At 56.4% G+C, this 14,845-nt stretch overlaps 2 protein-coding genes across 2 annotated transcripts in view; both read left to right on the top strand.

Annotated features, from left to right (window-relative positions):
- Positions 1 to 271: 271 nt before the first annotated feature.
- TMEM61 (transmembrane protein 61) lies at positions 272 to 6,122 on the top strand. Its single transcript, XM_035017725.1, has 2 exons — positions 272 to 660; positions 5,771 to 6,122. Exons 1-2 carry the CDS (start codon positions 272 to 274, stop codon positions 6,063 to 6,065), a joined length of 684 nt encoding a protein of 227 aa, XP_034873616.1. The 3' UTR covers positions 6,066 to 6,122.
- A 4,927-nt stretch (positions 6,123 to 11,049) lies between these two features.
- Positions 11,050 to 14,845, top strand: part of BSND (barttin CLCNK type accessory subunit beta) — a 9,243-nt gene continuing 5,447 nt past the window's right edge. The window contains exon 1 of the mRNA XM_035017724.1: positions 11,050 to 11,226. Within this exon, the coding sequence (XP_034873615.1) occupies positions 11,050 to 11,226 (177 nt within the window). The remainder of the gene's footprint in view (positions 11,227 to 14,845) is intronic.

Raw genomic sequence — 14,845 nt, 5'->3', positions numbered from 1 at the left:
GGGCCTGTGAGGCCTGGGGGGGCCCCCAGAGTGAAGAGGGCCACACTTACTGAGCCCCTGCTGGGTCCCAGGCATGGTGCTTGGAACTTGGGACACATTCTCAGTGACCTCTGAAACAGCACTGCGGAGTTGGGAGTATCATCTCCATTTTACAGATGAGGAAAACAGAGGCACAGAGGAGTCAAATGACCTCTCCAAGGTTACACGGTGACCTCAGACAGGCAGGGGAGGACTGAGACCGGGGTCTCCAGTCCCACGGCAGGCCTCTCTCATGGCCCATTTTCTCCTCTCTCCCCTTCTCTGTATTCAGATGTGTGACGCGAGCCGAGGGGCCTCCGCTCTGCGCTACTGCGTGACGGTCAGTGGCACGGTGCTTCTGGTAGCTGGGACACTCTGCTTCGCTTGGTGGAGTGAAGGAGAGGCAGGGGCTCAGCCCGGCCAGCTGGCCCCACCCACTGGGCACCCCATGCCTGAGGCCCCCAGGCCCCTGCTCAGGTCGGTCAGCTTCTTCTGCTGCGGCGCGGGAGGCCTGCTACTACTCTTGGGCCTGCTGTGGTCCATCAAGGCCAGCACCCGGGGGCCTCCCCGGTGGGACCCATATCACCTCTCCAGAGACCTGTACTACCTCACTGCGGAGCCCTCGGAGAAGGAGAGCTATAGGTCAGCAGGGCAGGGTGGAGGTGATGAGTGGGGGTTGGTGTATAAGGCACTGTCACGCAATCAGGACTTTGTGTAGCAAATTCTCGTGGGGTTTCTCCTCTGGACCAGGCCTGGCCTATGTCCTGGGGATTTGGAGACTGATCAGCACTGTCTTGGAGGAGTTTAAAGCCCTTTGTCAGACTTTGACAAACCAAGGTAGTTAGAGCTGTCAGAGAGGGGCAGACATGGCCCTATGGAGATGTGGAGAAATCCAGGAGGGCTTCCTGGAGGAGGTGGCAATTGAGCTCAGCATGATATGGGGCAGAGGACCAAAGAGGTTAAGAGCCCAGGCCCAGGAGTCAAACCTACTGGGATCCTTTCCTGGTTCTGTCACTAACTAGCAAGTAGGAAAGTAGATCGTGCAACCCTACGGAGCCTCAACTTACTCATCTGAAGTAAGACAGAGAACAGCACAATAATAGCAAACACCTGTATTCACCCATGTGCCGGACACTGTTCTAGGTGCTTTGCATATATTTATTCATTTTGTATTTACAGCAGTTCTCTGAAGTGTGTCCTGTACCCCATTTATAGATGAGAACACTGAAGCACCCAAGCATGAACTGACTTGCCCAAGGACACCCAGCTAGTGCGCGTCACAGTCAGGACCTGAACCCAGAGTCTGCGCTCTCGCTGCTCCTTAGCTTAGCGGACATGCAGATGCAGAACTTAGCCCAGCCCCTGGCACACAGTAGATGCACAGTAAATGTAACCTTTCCTCAAGTGGATAAGGTAGAGAGAGGCAGTTTAGGCAGGCAGAAGAGCCTGTGCAAAGGCTCGGGGGCAGGGTGGGGGTGGAGACAAAATCTTGCATTAAGACCATATTTCTCAACCTTTTAAAAATGATTGCTCCCTCTAAGGAGCCTTTTTAGGCTTTTTTTTTCTTCATCCCCCACCCCCTCCATGAAATGTTCATGCCACAGATACACTGTTGGCTCTATATGTATATTTGTATTATATACATAAACGGAGTATCACCAAGATACCAAGAACCCATTTTTTTTGCCCTGTGGCGAATGCATGCATTACAGTGCGCACTTGTTACATATTTATTCATTCAGTCAAGTATGGGCTGTGCCTACATATCCAGGGCCTGCCTACAATTCCAGTCCTGTCTGCCTGCAACGTAAAAATCACTGTTATCATTTACAGAAGAAGAAGGTGAGGGATATCCAGCTAGCAAGTGGCCAAGCCTGCTGGCTGCAAAGCTGCCATTCTCCCACCCCAGCCTGCAATCCCTGGGTTTTGGGGTGTTAGGGGCTAAGCCAGACATTAGTGAGCTAGCCTGGGATCTGGACACCCTTCTCCCCTTAGGGAGAGGGGAAAATGTATTCTGAGTTAAAGAATGTAACAAATTCTTCCTGCTGGCCTGTGACTCCCCGAGGTCAGAGACAATAGCGTATTCACCAGGGGCCACTTGGTACAATGGTCTGGCCTTGGTTTGACCCAACTGTTAGAGGGAAGGGCAAGGCCTCGGGGACTCTCCAGCCAATTCCCTCACTTCTCTGCTGAAAAGCCTGGTCTCAGAGAGACTGAGGACCTACCTGGTCACACAGCGAGTTAGTGGTTGACTGGAACCAGGCCAGCCCTCGGGGTGCGCTGGGCTACGGCCTTTCCGTCCTCGCCCAGCCTGGCCTGACCGCTTGGGGTGGGTGTTGTCTGTACACACAAGCGTGTTGACTCAACAGGGTCGGGGCCACAGTATGTGTGTCAGGTGGGGCCAGTTTGCCTTCATTCCCTGCAGGGCCAGGGAGTAGCCCACCCAGGAGGGTGCTCATGGCCCATCAGGTCTGGAGACCCAAGTCATAGGTCCAGAACGAGGATGGCCAGAAGTCGGGGAGGCTGCTTCTGTGAATGACTTTCTTGTCCCTGAAGCTGACATCGCCCGGCCCTGCTGCTTTGTGAGGCCAGCCTCTGGCCCCCACGGGGAGGCTACTCTGCTGGCGGCTGGACAGGAGGACTCCCAGGGCCCCCACCCTCAGTGAGCCCAGCAGAAAAAGCCTGCGTCTATTCAGACGTGAGGCTTTCAGCGTCTGCTCTTTCATCGATAAGCAGTGTGGCCTTGGGCATGTTACTTGGACTCTGAACTGTGTCTAATTCCACATCTGTCTTCTGGCCGTGACAGAACTTTCCCCTGAGATGGCTGAGAGGCTCGGATGAGGTGATGGATGAGGAAGTGTAGGCCCTGCAAGGTTCTTGCACACTTTAGCTCTGCTGCTGGGCATGACTGTGCTTTATAGCTTGCCGGGCACTCTGGTGCCCACTCACTTGATTTGAGCCTCAACGGTAGGAGGTAAGCGTAAGGATTAGGCCCATTTTACAGACAAGATAGCTAAGGTGTGGACAGATTAGGGTTTGGGATGGGAAGAAGGGTGATAGGTGCTGTTGGCTTGAGCTTTGCAATTAGACGGGGCTGGGGCTTTGCTGTTCAATTGATGCGTGACCTTTACTTGTCTGTACAATGGCTGAGAGCCATGCCCCCAGGCTTGTCACAGACATGACGTAGATTAGGGAACTTACACACTGGGCAAATAGTAGTTCATCCTTGTCCCTTTCCCTACTGTGGTTGCCCGACTCAGCTGAAGGGTAGAAGAGGGAATGCGGGGCTCAGGCCTCCTGCCCCCATGGGGCTCCAGGGACTAGGGCAGGCCCTAGCCTAGGTGGAGCTTGCTGTGCCCGGGGATCCTAGTGGCAGACCCGCCCCACACACCTGCAGGGCGCCGTATCCAGAATATTCCATGAATGGAGCCTCCATCCGGAAGTGTGTGTGATATGGCCGCCCTGCATGGGGCCTCGTGGTCCCCAAGTTCCCAGCCTCTGGACCGCGGGTATGGAACTTGGGGCTGGCTGGGCGCAGCTGGTTACTAAGGCCACATCAGGTAGCATGAGGGCCACTCCATGTCTGCCCTATAAGCAAACATCCTGCTGTGGGCTGAGCTTACCTGGCATCTGTGCCCTGCCCAGCCAGCTGTTGCCTGCTCAGATCATCCCAGGTGTACCGCACATCTGGCTCACATCTCCAGAGCTTGGAGAAACAGGGAGAGGCAGGGGTGTGCTGGGAGGGGAGAAGGGCAGAGGACGTGGGGCTCTGGAAGCTGCATTACCCGCCTTTTTCTGAGTTGTCAGAGCTTTTTCCATTTTCCCCGTCCCTGAATCTTTAAATGGGAATTGTTATCCCCATTTTACAGATGAGGAGAAAGAGGCTCAGAGAGGCCGTGTGAACACGGCCTAGGTCACGCAACAATAGACAACAACAGAATCTGGCTTGCTGGCCTCCAGAAGCAAAATTCTTTGCCTGCCCTCACATGCAAAGGATGCTGGGAACTCAGGGGAGAATGAGACCCCCTAGGAGCTTCCTCAGCTGCAGGGCTCCCGGGCTGAGGAGGAGGGTCAGTGGGAGAAGCGTGGACGGGGAGCCCAGGCTTGGCTCCTGGCTGGTGCCCTCCATCAGGCTGGGGGCCGGCCCTGGGCTCCCCACCGTGACCCTGTCTGTGACTGGAGCAGCAAGCCCATCTCCCCAGGGGGTCACTCTGAGGGCTGTGGTTGCCTGGGGCTGAGAAGACACGTTGTCCAGAGAAGGGCCATGGCCCCCGGCGGGTGACGGGGGCTCCCATGAGGGGCAGCAGCCGGTGTCCAGCACAGCCCCCCACCAGCCCGGAGAGTGAAGTTCCCTCCACCACCTCTTCTGACCCCCAGGGCCGGCCTCCTGCCATCTAGACAGGCAGACCCCCGGGTGTGGATTGAACTGCTTCCTCATCCGCTCCAGACTGATGAGCGTGGGCAAGTGACAGGCTCTCTGAGACAAGTTTTGTCCCCCATGCCCCTTCCTCACAGAGTCTTTTGAGATTTTGTTATTGGCTCCTGTTTATGGAGCGTGTGCTAAGTGCCCCTTCCCCTATATCATCTCAATTTATCTTCATATAGTCCCGTGACAGAGGTGCCATTTTTGTCCTCATTTTATAGATGGGGAAATTGAGGCTCAGATTAATGGAGTTACTGACCCCACCATCTTCCACCAGAATGGGGCAGAGCAGAAAGTTGAACTAGCCAGCGCCCGACTCCTAACTCGGTGTGGAAAGCGACCTTCAGGATCACATGGTTGGCCCCTGTATCTGGCAGCATCATCACCAAAGCCGAAACAGCCCAGACCTAGGATCAGTGACACTCCCACCCGCCAGGGTCCTGGGAAGGGAAGAAGCACTAACTCCCTAGAGGTGACCCACCAGGCTTCTGAGAGCATTGTGGCTAGGATACGGGTAACCTGTTTTTGGAATCTAGCCCATGGAGCCTGGTCCGAGAAGCCTCACAGGACCTGGTCTCTGTCCTAAATCCCTGCAGGGTAGTTCATTTATTGGAGGTAGGGCACGTCACAGGAAAGCCAGGCTGTTTACAGATAGATGTGGTTGACCTGGTAGATACTGAGCTCTCCATCTCTGGGGCTATGCAAGCGTAGGTAATCACTCTGCAGACTTATCATATGGGGTCTCAAGTGTCCAGATGGGCAGGAGAATTGTCTCCCATCCTTCCTTAAGCATCCACAACTCCAGATCTTGTAAGGGATATTACAATAAGCTAGAAGTCTTTCTGCGTATGAACCATCACTCTGTCTTTCAGCAAATATCCCCAGACCCCTGCCCTCAGCCCCTGGATGCTCAGTCCCTGGTGGGGTCAGTGCGGTGACAGGGGGAGAGTGCTCTGGGAGCCCAGAGCAGGGAGTGAGAGCTATGCTGGGGGAGGGACCAGCCAAGGAAGCTTAGCAGAGGCATCTCACAGGACAAGTGGGGACTGGTTCCAGCCGAGCGGGGCTGGACTTCCCTGCAGAGAGAGCTGAGGAGGTGCAAGGAGCATGTGTGGGCAGCTAACGGCATGGGCAGGGAGGGCAGAGGGGAGGGCTGAGGCTGCCAGGGCTGGCTCATGCCAAGCTCCAAGAGTGTAGCCGAGGCGCCAGGAGGCCCGCACAGGGTTTGGACCAGGGCACGAAGTCTTCCCCAGCCCCAGCCTTCCCTGCTCTTTCCCTTCACGCAGTCGCTTTCGCCCTCGCCCCTGCTACAGCCGCTCTTCTGTCCCGTAGGCTCCCAGAGGTGGCTGCCATCCCCACTTACGAGGAGGCCATGTGCTGCCCTCTGGCCGAGGGGCCCCCGACTCGGCCCGCGGACCCCCTGGAGGAAGGCCTGAAGGACAGTGCCTCTGGGGATGCCCTGCTCGGGACCCAGCGCCCCCTGCCGCCGCCCAGCTACGAGAGCGTCGTTGGTGCCGAGCGTGGCATCTCCGGAGAGACAGGCCCGGCTGGGACTGCAGGGGGGCGAAGCTCAAGGCTCCCGGCAGACCCCAGAGCTGGAGACAGGTGGTGCGCGTGGGCCGTATAGTGCAGGGCCTGGCACACGGGGGCACGCGACAAATGTTTGCTGCTGAATGCTCGCGTCTTGACCTATTGCTGTGTAACAGACAGCTTCAAATAAATGCATTTCATTCTCTCTCGTGATGCCAGGCGCTGCCTGGGCCCGGCCGGGTGGCTCTTCCGTAGCCCGCGCTGGTGGGCCTGCAGTCCTGAGGGGCCCGGCTGGGCCAGAATGTCCAAGATGGTGCACTCAGATGGCTGGCCGTTAGTGCTGGCTGTCAGCTGGGGACTCTGTTGTCCAGATGAGAAGGTGGGGGCCCAGGGGCAGGGGCAGGACGGGCCCGAGGTCGCACACTGAGTGTAGAATCGGAAGAATGTGGGGTCTGAATTCAGACCACCTGGGCATGCGTCCACCCCGGACCAGTCGAGTGACCTTGAACAAGGGACTTTGCCTCTCTGCCTTGGCTTCCGCAGGTGTAAAAGGGGAATCGGGAGTGACAAAGGCCCCAGCCCCTACCCGAGGAGCTGAGTTGTGAGGACTGCCCGAGGTGATAGCAGCTGGTGGTGTGAGCTCACATGGGCCCTGCGGGCGCCGTCCTAATGCTTTAAATGATAAATGCCCATCTTCGCCCAATGGCAGGTGTCTGTGAGTACTCAGCGATGTCTGATTTTGTTAGTCACCCCCCTCCACCCAGGGCAAATTTGGCCTCTGCTCCCATACCTCCTGTGACAGGGAGCTCATTACCTAGCCTTACTTTCCAATATGACAGAAATGTCTGTTCTCTGCCCAGCTACATTCTGCATCCCTCATTTCCACCTCACCCCATTCACAGATGAGAACGTCAGCTTAGGGAGGTGAAGTAACCTTCCCAGGGTCACACAGCAAGCAGAGATTCAAAGTCCTGGGGCTCAGTCAGCTGGATAAGGGTGGCATTCCCTGATGGCCGACTGTATGCCCGGGCAGGCCTCTGCGTTGTTTCACGCCGTCATGATGCTCTGCTACAGGTGGTGTTCCCATTTACCAGGCGAGGAAACTGAGCCTCAGAGGGGTAAAATCACAGAGAATAACGCCAGAGCCGGTAGCTTCAATCAAGCTTGCCTGTGCTGCTCTCTCTGGCCTCCCTCTCTTCTGGAACTTCTATCCATCCTTCCATTCCCCAATATCAATTAAGAGCCTCCCCGTTCTAGCCCCTGGGGTTAGAACAGTGCACAAAACAAAGTCCCCAGCCTGCAATAGTGGGAGACAGACAAGAGACAAATAAATAATGTATCTAGCATGATAGATGGGGATGCCTACTACAGAGAAAAATCAGTCAGAAAGGAGGACAGGGAACCCCGGTGGGGGGGAGGGGGTCCTGCAGTTTTAGACGTCACAGCAGGGAGGCCTCAACCTGAAGATGACCTTTGGACAGAAGCTTGAAGGAGGAGAGGGAGGGGGGCAGGCAAATGTCTGGAGGAAGAGTTTTCCAAGCAGAAGGAACAGCAGGTGCATAGGCCTTGGGGTGCCTTGTGTTCCGAGAAGAGCTCAGAGCCAGGGGGCTGGAGTAGAGTGAGAGGAGGCAGGGCAGGAGATGGGCTGGGGGGGGGCGGAGGTGATGGGGTGTGCGGCAAGGGCAAATTATCTAGGGCCTGGCAGGCTGTTTTGAGGTCTCTGGGTGCCCTTCCAGGGTTCTGAGCAGAGCAGTGACATGGTCTGACCTGGCATCTGGGTTGAAGAGAGACTTCAGGGGGCAAGGGTAGAAGCAGAGAGCATTCAGGGAGACAGATGATGGGGGCTGGGACCAGAGGGATGGGCAGAAGTTGAGGGTGAGAAGTATTGGATTAGAGGCTCAGAGGTAGAGCCAACAGGATATGGGTGTGAAGAGGAGGTAAGGATGCTGGCCAGGATATCCAGGTGATGGCCTGAATAATGCTGGAAGGATGGAGGTGACATGGGAGGGGCAGGTCTGAGGAGGTAGGGGAGGAGTATGCAGGGTAGGGCAGTGTAGGGGCGAGGGTGTGCATGGCATTTAGAGTTTTAGCTCCAGCCATTACTTACCCTTGGGCCTTTGCACTTGCTGATCACTGTCTGAGTTTTTTTTCTGCCCTGACAGAACTCCAAATGACCTCTCAAGGATCCCTTCTATGAATCTGTCCCTTCATTCCTCCCATCTCCCCCCCACCCCAGTCTATCCCTCTCTCTGCTCTGTGCATGTGCTGGACCTCACCCACATCTCAGAGCCTTACTGTTCCCCAGAAAGAGGGACCAAGTGCCATCACTCTCTGAAACCCTGTATTTATCAGAGTGCCTCGCACTTCAGGGTATCCGGCATGTAGTAGGTGCTCAGCAAGAGACTGATTGGGGACCTGGTTTGAATTCCTGGATCTGCTATTTACAGGTTTTGCGACCTTGGGTAGCTCACCTTGCCTCCACGAGGCTCAGTTTCTGCATCTGTCAAATGGGTGTGATCTTTCCCCTCCCTGCCTCTGAGGATTTTGCGAGGATCCTGAATCTACCCGATAGGAAGAAAAGAGCGGTTAGCGCGCCCTCTGCTGGAAGATGAGACCCCTGACCCGCTCCTCCCACTGACGCCCGCTTGGCTGGGAGGGAAAGGCCGCAGGCAGGCGGGAGGGGAGCCGCTGGGAACACGGAGAGCTGGACACACACGTTCCCCTGTAACCGTCACCGCGGCTCTGTGGAGGAGGTTACATTAGATCCATTCTACGGAGCACCTACTTGTCCCAGAGCTTCTTACGCGCTGTCACTCCCCTTTTTTTAAGAGGAGAGAAAAGGAGGAGCCGAGGCTTGCTCGTGCAGAGGAAATAAAAGGTGGGGCGCGGAGGAAAATGCTCTGGTGACTGGGAGGCCTCTGGAAGGGCTAAGGACCAAATCTATCTACATCGGGGCTGGGGCTGCATGGGTCTTGGTCCTCGTTTAGCCACCGACTCGGTTTGGGGAGGTACCGGCCAGTCCCTGCCACTCCTCAGGCTCCGTTTCTTCGCCTGTGAAATGGGCACGATAAGCGCGGACACGGGCAGAGACGCCTGATTGAACGGGCCTGCGAGTGCCCTGCAGAGCGCGTGCTACGACGGCCACCAGGGGGCGCGAGAGGCTCCCGCTGGACGGGGACCGCGCACATCCACTCACTCCCCACCGCCGCGCCAGGACCCCACAGCGCGGGCTGAGGCCCCTCTGGGCCTCGGTCTCCTTTTCTGGGCGGGGCGCCTCTCGCTTCCCTTCCCCGAGCCTCCATAAGATGATGATAATCGTGTTGCCCTGGAGGGTCCAGCCATGTTGATAATCAGATTACAAGGCACCTGTTCCTCCATTAGGTCACTTCCCAGCACAGTACCTAGGAGGTGGCCTAATACCACTTTCAAGGCACAGGTGACAAGTCTCAAGCCCAGAGTGGAGCCACCAGCCCAAGTTCACCTGGGGAATCAAACCTGGATGTGACCGGGTGACTCTCAGCCCTTCCTGACCTCTTAGCAACTTCTCACTGTGAGGGTCTCCTGAGCTGTTACAGGGGACCCCAGCCCCCTCCCCCGCAAACTGTAGAGTGCAGCCCGGCTGAATCGGACGGCTGGTGAAGGAGAAACCGCCGCTGGAGAAAGTGTCTGTGGGCAGGAACACCAGGCAGAGGGCGTGAACATAGGTGTAGACAAGCACAGCTCATGTTGGGGAGGAGGGAGAAAGTAGTGACGACAAACAGAAACCCCCCCAAACCTACTAAGTCTGGACGCCAGATCACACGGTGACAACTTAACCCTGTAAAAACTATAAAGTTACCATCTTCCTTTAGAGATCCCCATGGCCTTCATTTTCCTATAATCCTGTAAAGGAATCTGATTTTCCCCATCAGCCCGTCCTCAGGACTGAAACTCCAACCTTAGAATGCCATTCTTAGGGTGAAGACATCTTCTGAGGTTAGGAGGCTGAGGACTCCCTGTCAGTCATTCACACCCCACAGGGGCATCAACACACACAGACTTTCTAGGGGGCAGCTCATTGGGAGCAGGTCTGGGGGAACACAGAGTATGAGAACGGAAAGAGGAACACAGGGAGGCCAGGCCTGGAGACAGCTCTGGTCCTGGGAGGTGCGGTTATTATCCCCATTGTATAGGGGAGGAAAACCGAGGCACAGAGAGGGAATTTCATCAAGAGTATGCTGCCCTCGGCAGAGGAGCCAGAACCCACGGCCTGGCCACCGCGGCCCGCACTTTGAACCTTGGCCCACGGTGAGACAGTATCACATGGTGGCTGGTGCACGGCCTCCGGGTTCCACTTCCAGGGGCTCTGCCATGTCCACCTGTATGACCTTGGGCACTTTACCCCCGCCCCATCCTCCTCTGTAAAGTGGAGATAGTAGTAGTTGCCTCACGGGTTTCCCTTCATTAATACCTGTACCACGTGGACAACCGTGTCCTGCCTGCAGCCACCGTCCACTAAACAGGAGCTCTCACTCCTCAACCCCAGATGCGCCCATGACCTCGAAGAGTCCAGAGTGCTTCAGGATCCTCAAATGCTGGCCCATGGGATCCTGGAACCTTCCAGTGGCATTCTAATGTCTTTTGGCTGTGGCACTGTACCCTGCGTCCCTGGCCGGACAGCACGGGGCCACCTGGCCAACCCAGCTCGGCCCCACGCAGGCAAATGAGGTGATGTCAAAGCCTTGGCTGGGGCCCAGCCCCTGAAACCTCCCCCTCTCCCTCCCTCATGTTTTCCCTCATTCAGATTCACACACACACACACACACACACACACACACACACACACGCTCTGGCTGGGCCCAGAGGGAAGGTGAGAGGGAGAGAGGGTGGGGGGGTGTGGCACAGGGCCACCGAAGCGTAGCTCCTCCAGCCTGGTGAATGGTGCCCCCGACTGCCACTGGCCCTGGAGGGAGCCGCCCTGCCTTCAGCTGGAAGCCCCAATCCGCAGCCATCCCCGAGCCTCATCCTTCTCTGTGCGAGCGTGTACAGGCATCCACACGGGTTCACCAGCCCCGCTCAGCCCCGGGCCCGGCCAGGCGGCCATGGCCGACGAGAAGACCTTCCGCATCGGCTTCATTGTGCTGGGGCTCTTCCTGCTAGCCCTCGGCACGTTCCTCATGAGCCACGACCGGCCCCAGGTCTACGGCACCTTCTACGCCATGGGCTGCGTCATGGTGATCGGGGGCGTCATCTGGAGCATGTGCCAATGCTACCCCAAGGTAGGTGGTGGCGGCGTCGGGTGGGCTGCAGTCCTGGGCCCAGGAGGGTCCTGTTCTGGGGATAATCCCCCATCTTTCACTGGTCTTGCCGTCCTCCCCTCTTCTACTCTCTTTTCTTCCCTTTTCCCTCCTGAGCATCCCTCCCTCCTTCCCTCCACCCCTCTCTCCCTCCATCCCTCCCTCCCTCCATCCCTCCCTCCCTCCCTCCAGACCTCCCTCCCTCCCTCCCTCTCTCCCTCCCCTCATCCCTCCCTCCCTCTGTCCCTTCGTCCATCCCTCCAGGCCTCCCTCCCTCTGTCCCCCCATCCATCTCTCCGTAGTCATAAGGACTGATCCGAAGTCCCCTGGGTCTGGAGCCCTGAACCATGAGGGAGACGCAGCGAAACCCGACACACAATCATGTGCTCGAAACCACAGCTAAGGAGTGTTTGCTGCCTGCCAGGCACTTCTGCTTTCACAGAGTATGTAGTTCATCCTCACCCAGAACTTTCTGGTACCGTCTGTAGTTCATTTCACAGTGGAGAAACACCAGGCTCATAAAGGTGAGGCCCCACAGCTCCTAAGTGTCAGAGTTGGGGTCGCAGCTCAGCTGCATGTGACTTAAAATACAAGCCTCTTCCTCGGAGGGCTTTCCCTGTGTCCCAGAGCTGCCGAGAGTTCCGGGGAGGGTCCGCCATAACCTTGCCCGCATGGGTGGGGCAGCGCTCTCTTCTTCCCTTTAATGTATTCCTAGCCTTCTGAGTGACTTAGTCATGAGAAGAGCACTGGTTTGGGAGCCTGAGTTCTAGTTCCAGCTCTGTCTCAAACTCTGTGTGACCTTTGTCTTTCTGAACCTTGGTTTCTTTCATCTGTGAAATGGGCCCCAAGCTCCTATTTCTCCCAGCCTCCCAGAGTTACTATGAAGATCAGAGAAGATATGTTTATAAACGGTAGGGTGTTGTATTTAGGAGAAGGGCTTCCAGTCTCACTGTTACCAGTCCTCCCAACAATGCCTGGACCATGTCAGGCGTTGTAATCCTTCAGGGCCCAGAGAGGATGAGCGACTTTTCCAAGGTCACACAGCTGGTAAGATAGACCCAGGGAGACAAGGAGAGAACTTGGGTTCTGTCTCTAACTGCCCGGAAGACTTTGGTCAAGTGCCTTCCCTCTCTGAGCCTGTTTCCTCATTTGTACGAAGTGTGTGTCAGGAAGAGGGGTGGGAGAGGGGGTGCATTGAAGGGCCCGCCCCGTGGGTCCTGATGTGTAGGGATGTAGGGCTCCAGACCCCAGGCAGCCCACGACCTGCAGCCCCCTCCTACCTCCCACCTGGGTGGCTGGGTTCAGGGGTTCCGAGAGGAGGGACGAAGCTCCTGGGGGCCTGGGCCCGGCTCTCCCCAGCCCTGCCCCCTCCATGGGCCAGCCGTGGGCTGTCAGGGCGTTCGGTGCTGGGGCAGTCTGGACTGGTTTGTAGCCATTTCCCAAGCAGTTTACAGTCAACTAGCCTCTGTCTGTGCAATGCCCTGAGCACAGGTCACGGCGAGAAGAGGTCCCTGGGGCACAAGCCACCCATGTTACCACCTCTGTTGTCATCCTCCCAGTGAGGAGATGGGATCCTGGGGCCCAGCAAGGGGACAGCAGGGGTTTGGAGGGCCGTGTCCTTCCTGTCCTCTCCCCCTTTACCGGAGGTGGCTCTGGAGGGGGCGGGGGGATGCAGAGGGACCCGGTGGCAGTGGCGGGTGAGGGAGAGAGGGAGAGGGAATCCTACTGGGTATTAATGAGTAACTGTTGATAGATTCACGTGTTCAGGTGCTGGGGAGGCAGCAAGGCAGGGGAGAAACAGCCCGGGATTTCGTGTCCCAGGCCCAGCTTTAAATCCCTCCTCCCTCTGCCCCTCTTCAGTGACCTTGGCAGAGCCTTGCACGGCCCAGTGTGGGGAACCTGTGGGGTCTCATCTGTGGGGGGCCGGTGTCACACGTTGTCCTCAGGGCTGGTGTTTGTGGCGTTGGGCAGGTCTCCGTATGTGTGTGCAGGGGTGTGAGCACTGGTGTGGGTCTGTGTGGGTGTGTGTCTCAGAGACGCAAGCAAGGAAGGAAAGCATGTTGTGGACCCGTGCCGTGTGCTGGAGCAAGGGGCCTTGTCTCCCACATCGTCTCAGTGCCTGGCCCATTGGAGCCCTCAGCAGGTGCTGGCGCCCATCCTCCCCCCCACAAGGCCCACTAAATGGGAATTTTCTGGATTGAAAGAAATATAACTATAAGGGAATGGAATCAGCCAATTAAGATATAAGAATAACATGAATTGAGCTGTCCCTGTCTTTGAGGAGCTGGGAATCTTGTCGGGGAGACAATGTTCTGCCTGATGGGGAGGGAGTAGGCTTCGCGGAGAAGATGAGCTGGCCTTTGTAGGCTAAGTAGAAGTTTGCCAAGCAAAGAAGATGGGGAAAGACTTTCTAAGAAGAAGGAACAGCACGATCAAAAGAAGGAGGTAAAAGCAAGGAGAGTGGGTCAACACGGCTGCTGCACGTGTGGGCTGGAAGGAAGGTGGAGACAGAGTGGGCTCAGCTCCGCAGGGCCTGGGATGCTGTGCTAAAGAATATGGACCTTACCCTTCAGTTGATGAGACAAGAGAGGGACATGATTAGCTTTGCAGTTCAGGAAAGTTATCAGGCTGACATCTGAGAAGAGGAAGGTTCAGGGGCAACCAGGCCAGAGGAGGAGGCTCCTTCAGGGGGCCAGGTGAGAGATGATGGGCCCCTGGACCGAGGCAGCATTTGAACCCAAGGCTGCAGGAACCAAGAAGACATTGCTCATTCATCATATGTTCAGTCCCTGCTGTGGCTAGATATAGGACTGAGCTTCTGCTGAACTTACCTCATTGAATTTCTGAAGTAGACTTGGTCAGATGTGGTGATCAGCTGGACCTCAGGCATGAGAGAGGAGGAGGAATTGGGGCAAAGCCAGAAGATGGGCCAGGCAGGGATGCTGTGCCCATTGGCTGAGATGGGGCAAGGTTGCTGGGAGAAGGCAAGGGTAGGCAGAGAAAACAGGGCCTCTCCCCGTCTGGCTTCTGTTTCTACCCACAATTCCTCTAGTCCCCTCTCCTGCCTACTCCACTGGAATCCAGTACCAGGCCCCTGATTGACGGTTCATGGATCTGTCTTCTCCATGGGTATCCCTCACTCCCTCTGCTCCCTCCCTTTGGGGACTGCTTGGAGCTCTGACTAAACACAAATTTGTCTGGGTACTCTCCTCCTGAGAACTCCTCCAGGGCTCCCACTGCTTCTGGATAAAGACTGAACTCCTTAGTCTGATGTTCGGAGTCTTCATAGTCTGGTATCCCCTCACCAGTTTCAACTCTGTCCCCCTCTCTTAAAAGGACTTGTGTTCTAACATGCTCCAGCCTTTCCTTCTCCCTCAGGCTTTTCACTGTGGTGATAATGCTGATGATGTATTTGGTGATGATGATGGTGATAGCGATGATGATAGTGGTGATGGTGGTGATGGTGATGCTGGTGATGGTGATGGTGGTGATGGTGATGATGACATAATGATGTTGATGGAGATGATGATGGGGATGGTGATGGTGATGATATGATGATGATGATGGAAGTGAAGATACTGGTAGTGGTGGTGATGATGGT

The sequence above is a fragment of the Mirounga leonina genome, unplaced genomic scaffold (genome assembly GCF_011800145.1).
Source record: "Mirounga leonina isolate KUSES-001 unplaced genomic scaffold, KU_Mleo_1.0 Mir_173, whole genome shotgun sequence".
Lineage (NCBI taxonomy): Eukaryota > Metazoa > Chordata > Mammalia > Carnivora > Phocidae > Mirounga > Mirounga leonina.
Note: the sequence above shows the minus strand (reverse complement) of the source record. Positions and strands in the feature narration are given on the sequence as shown.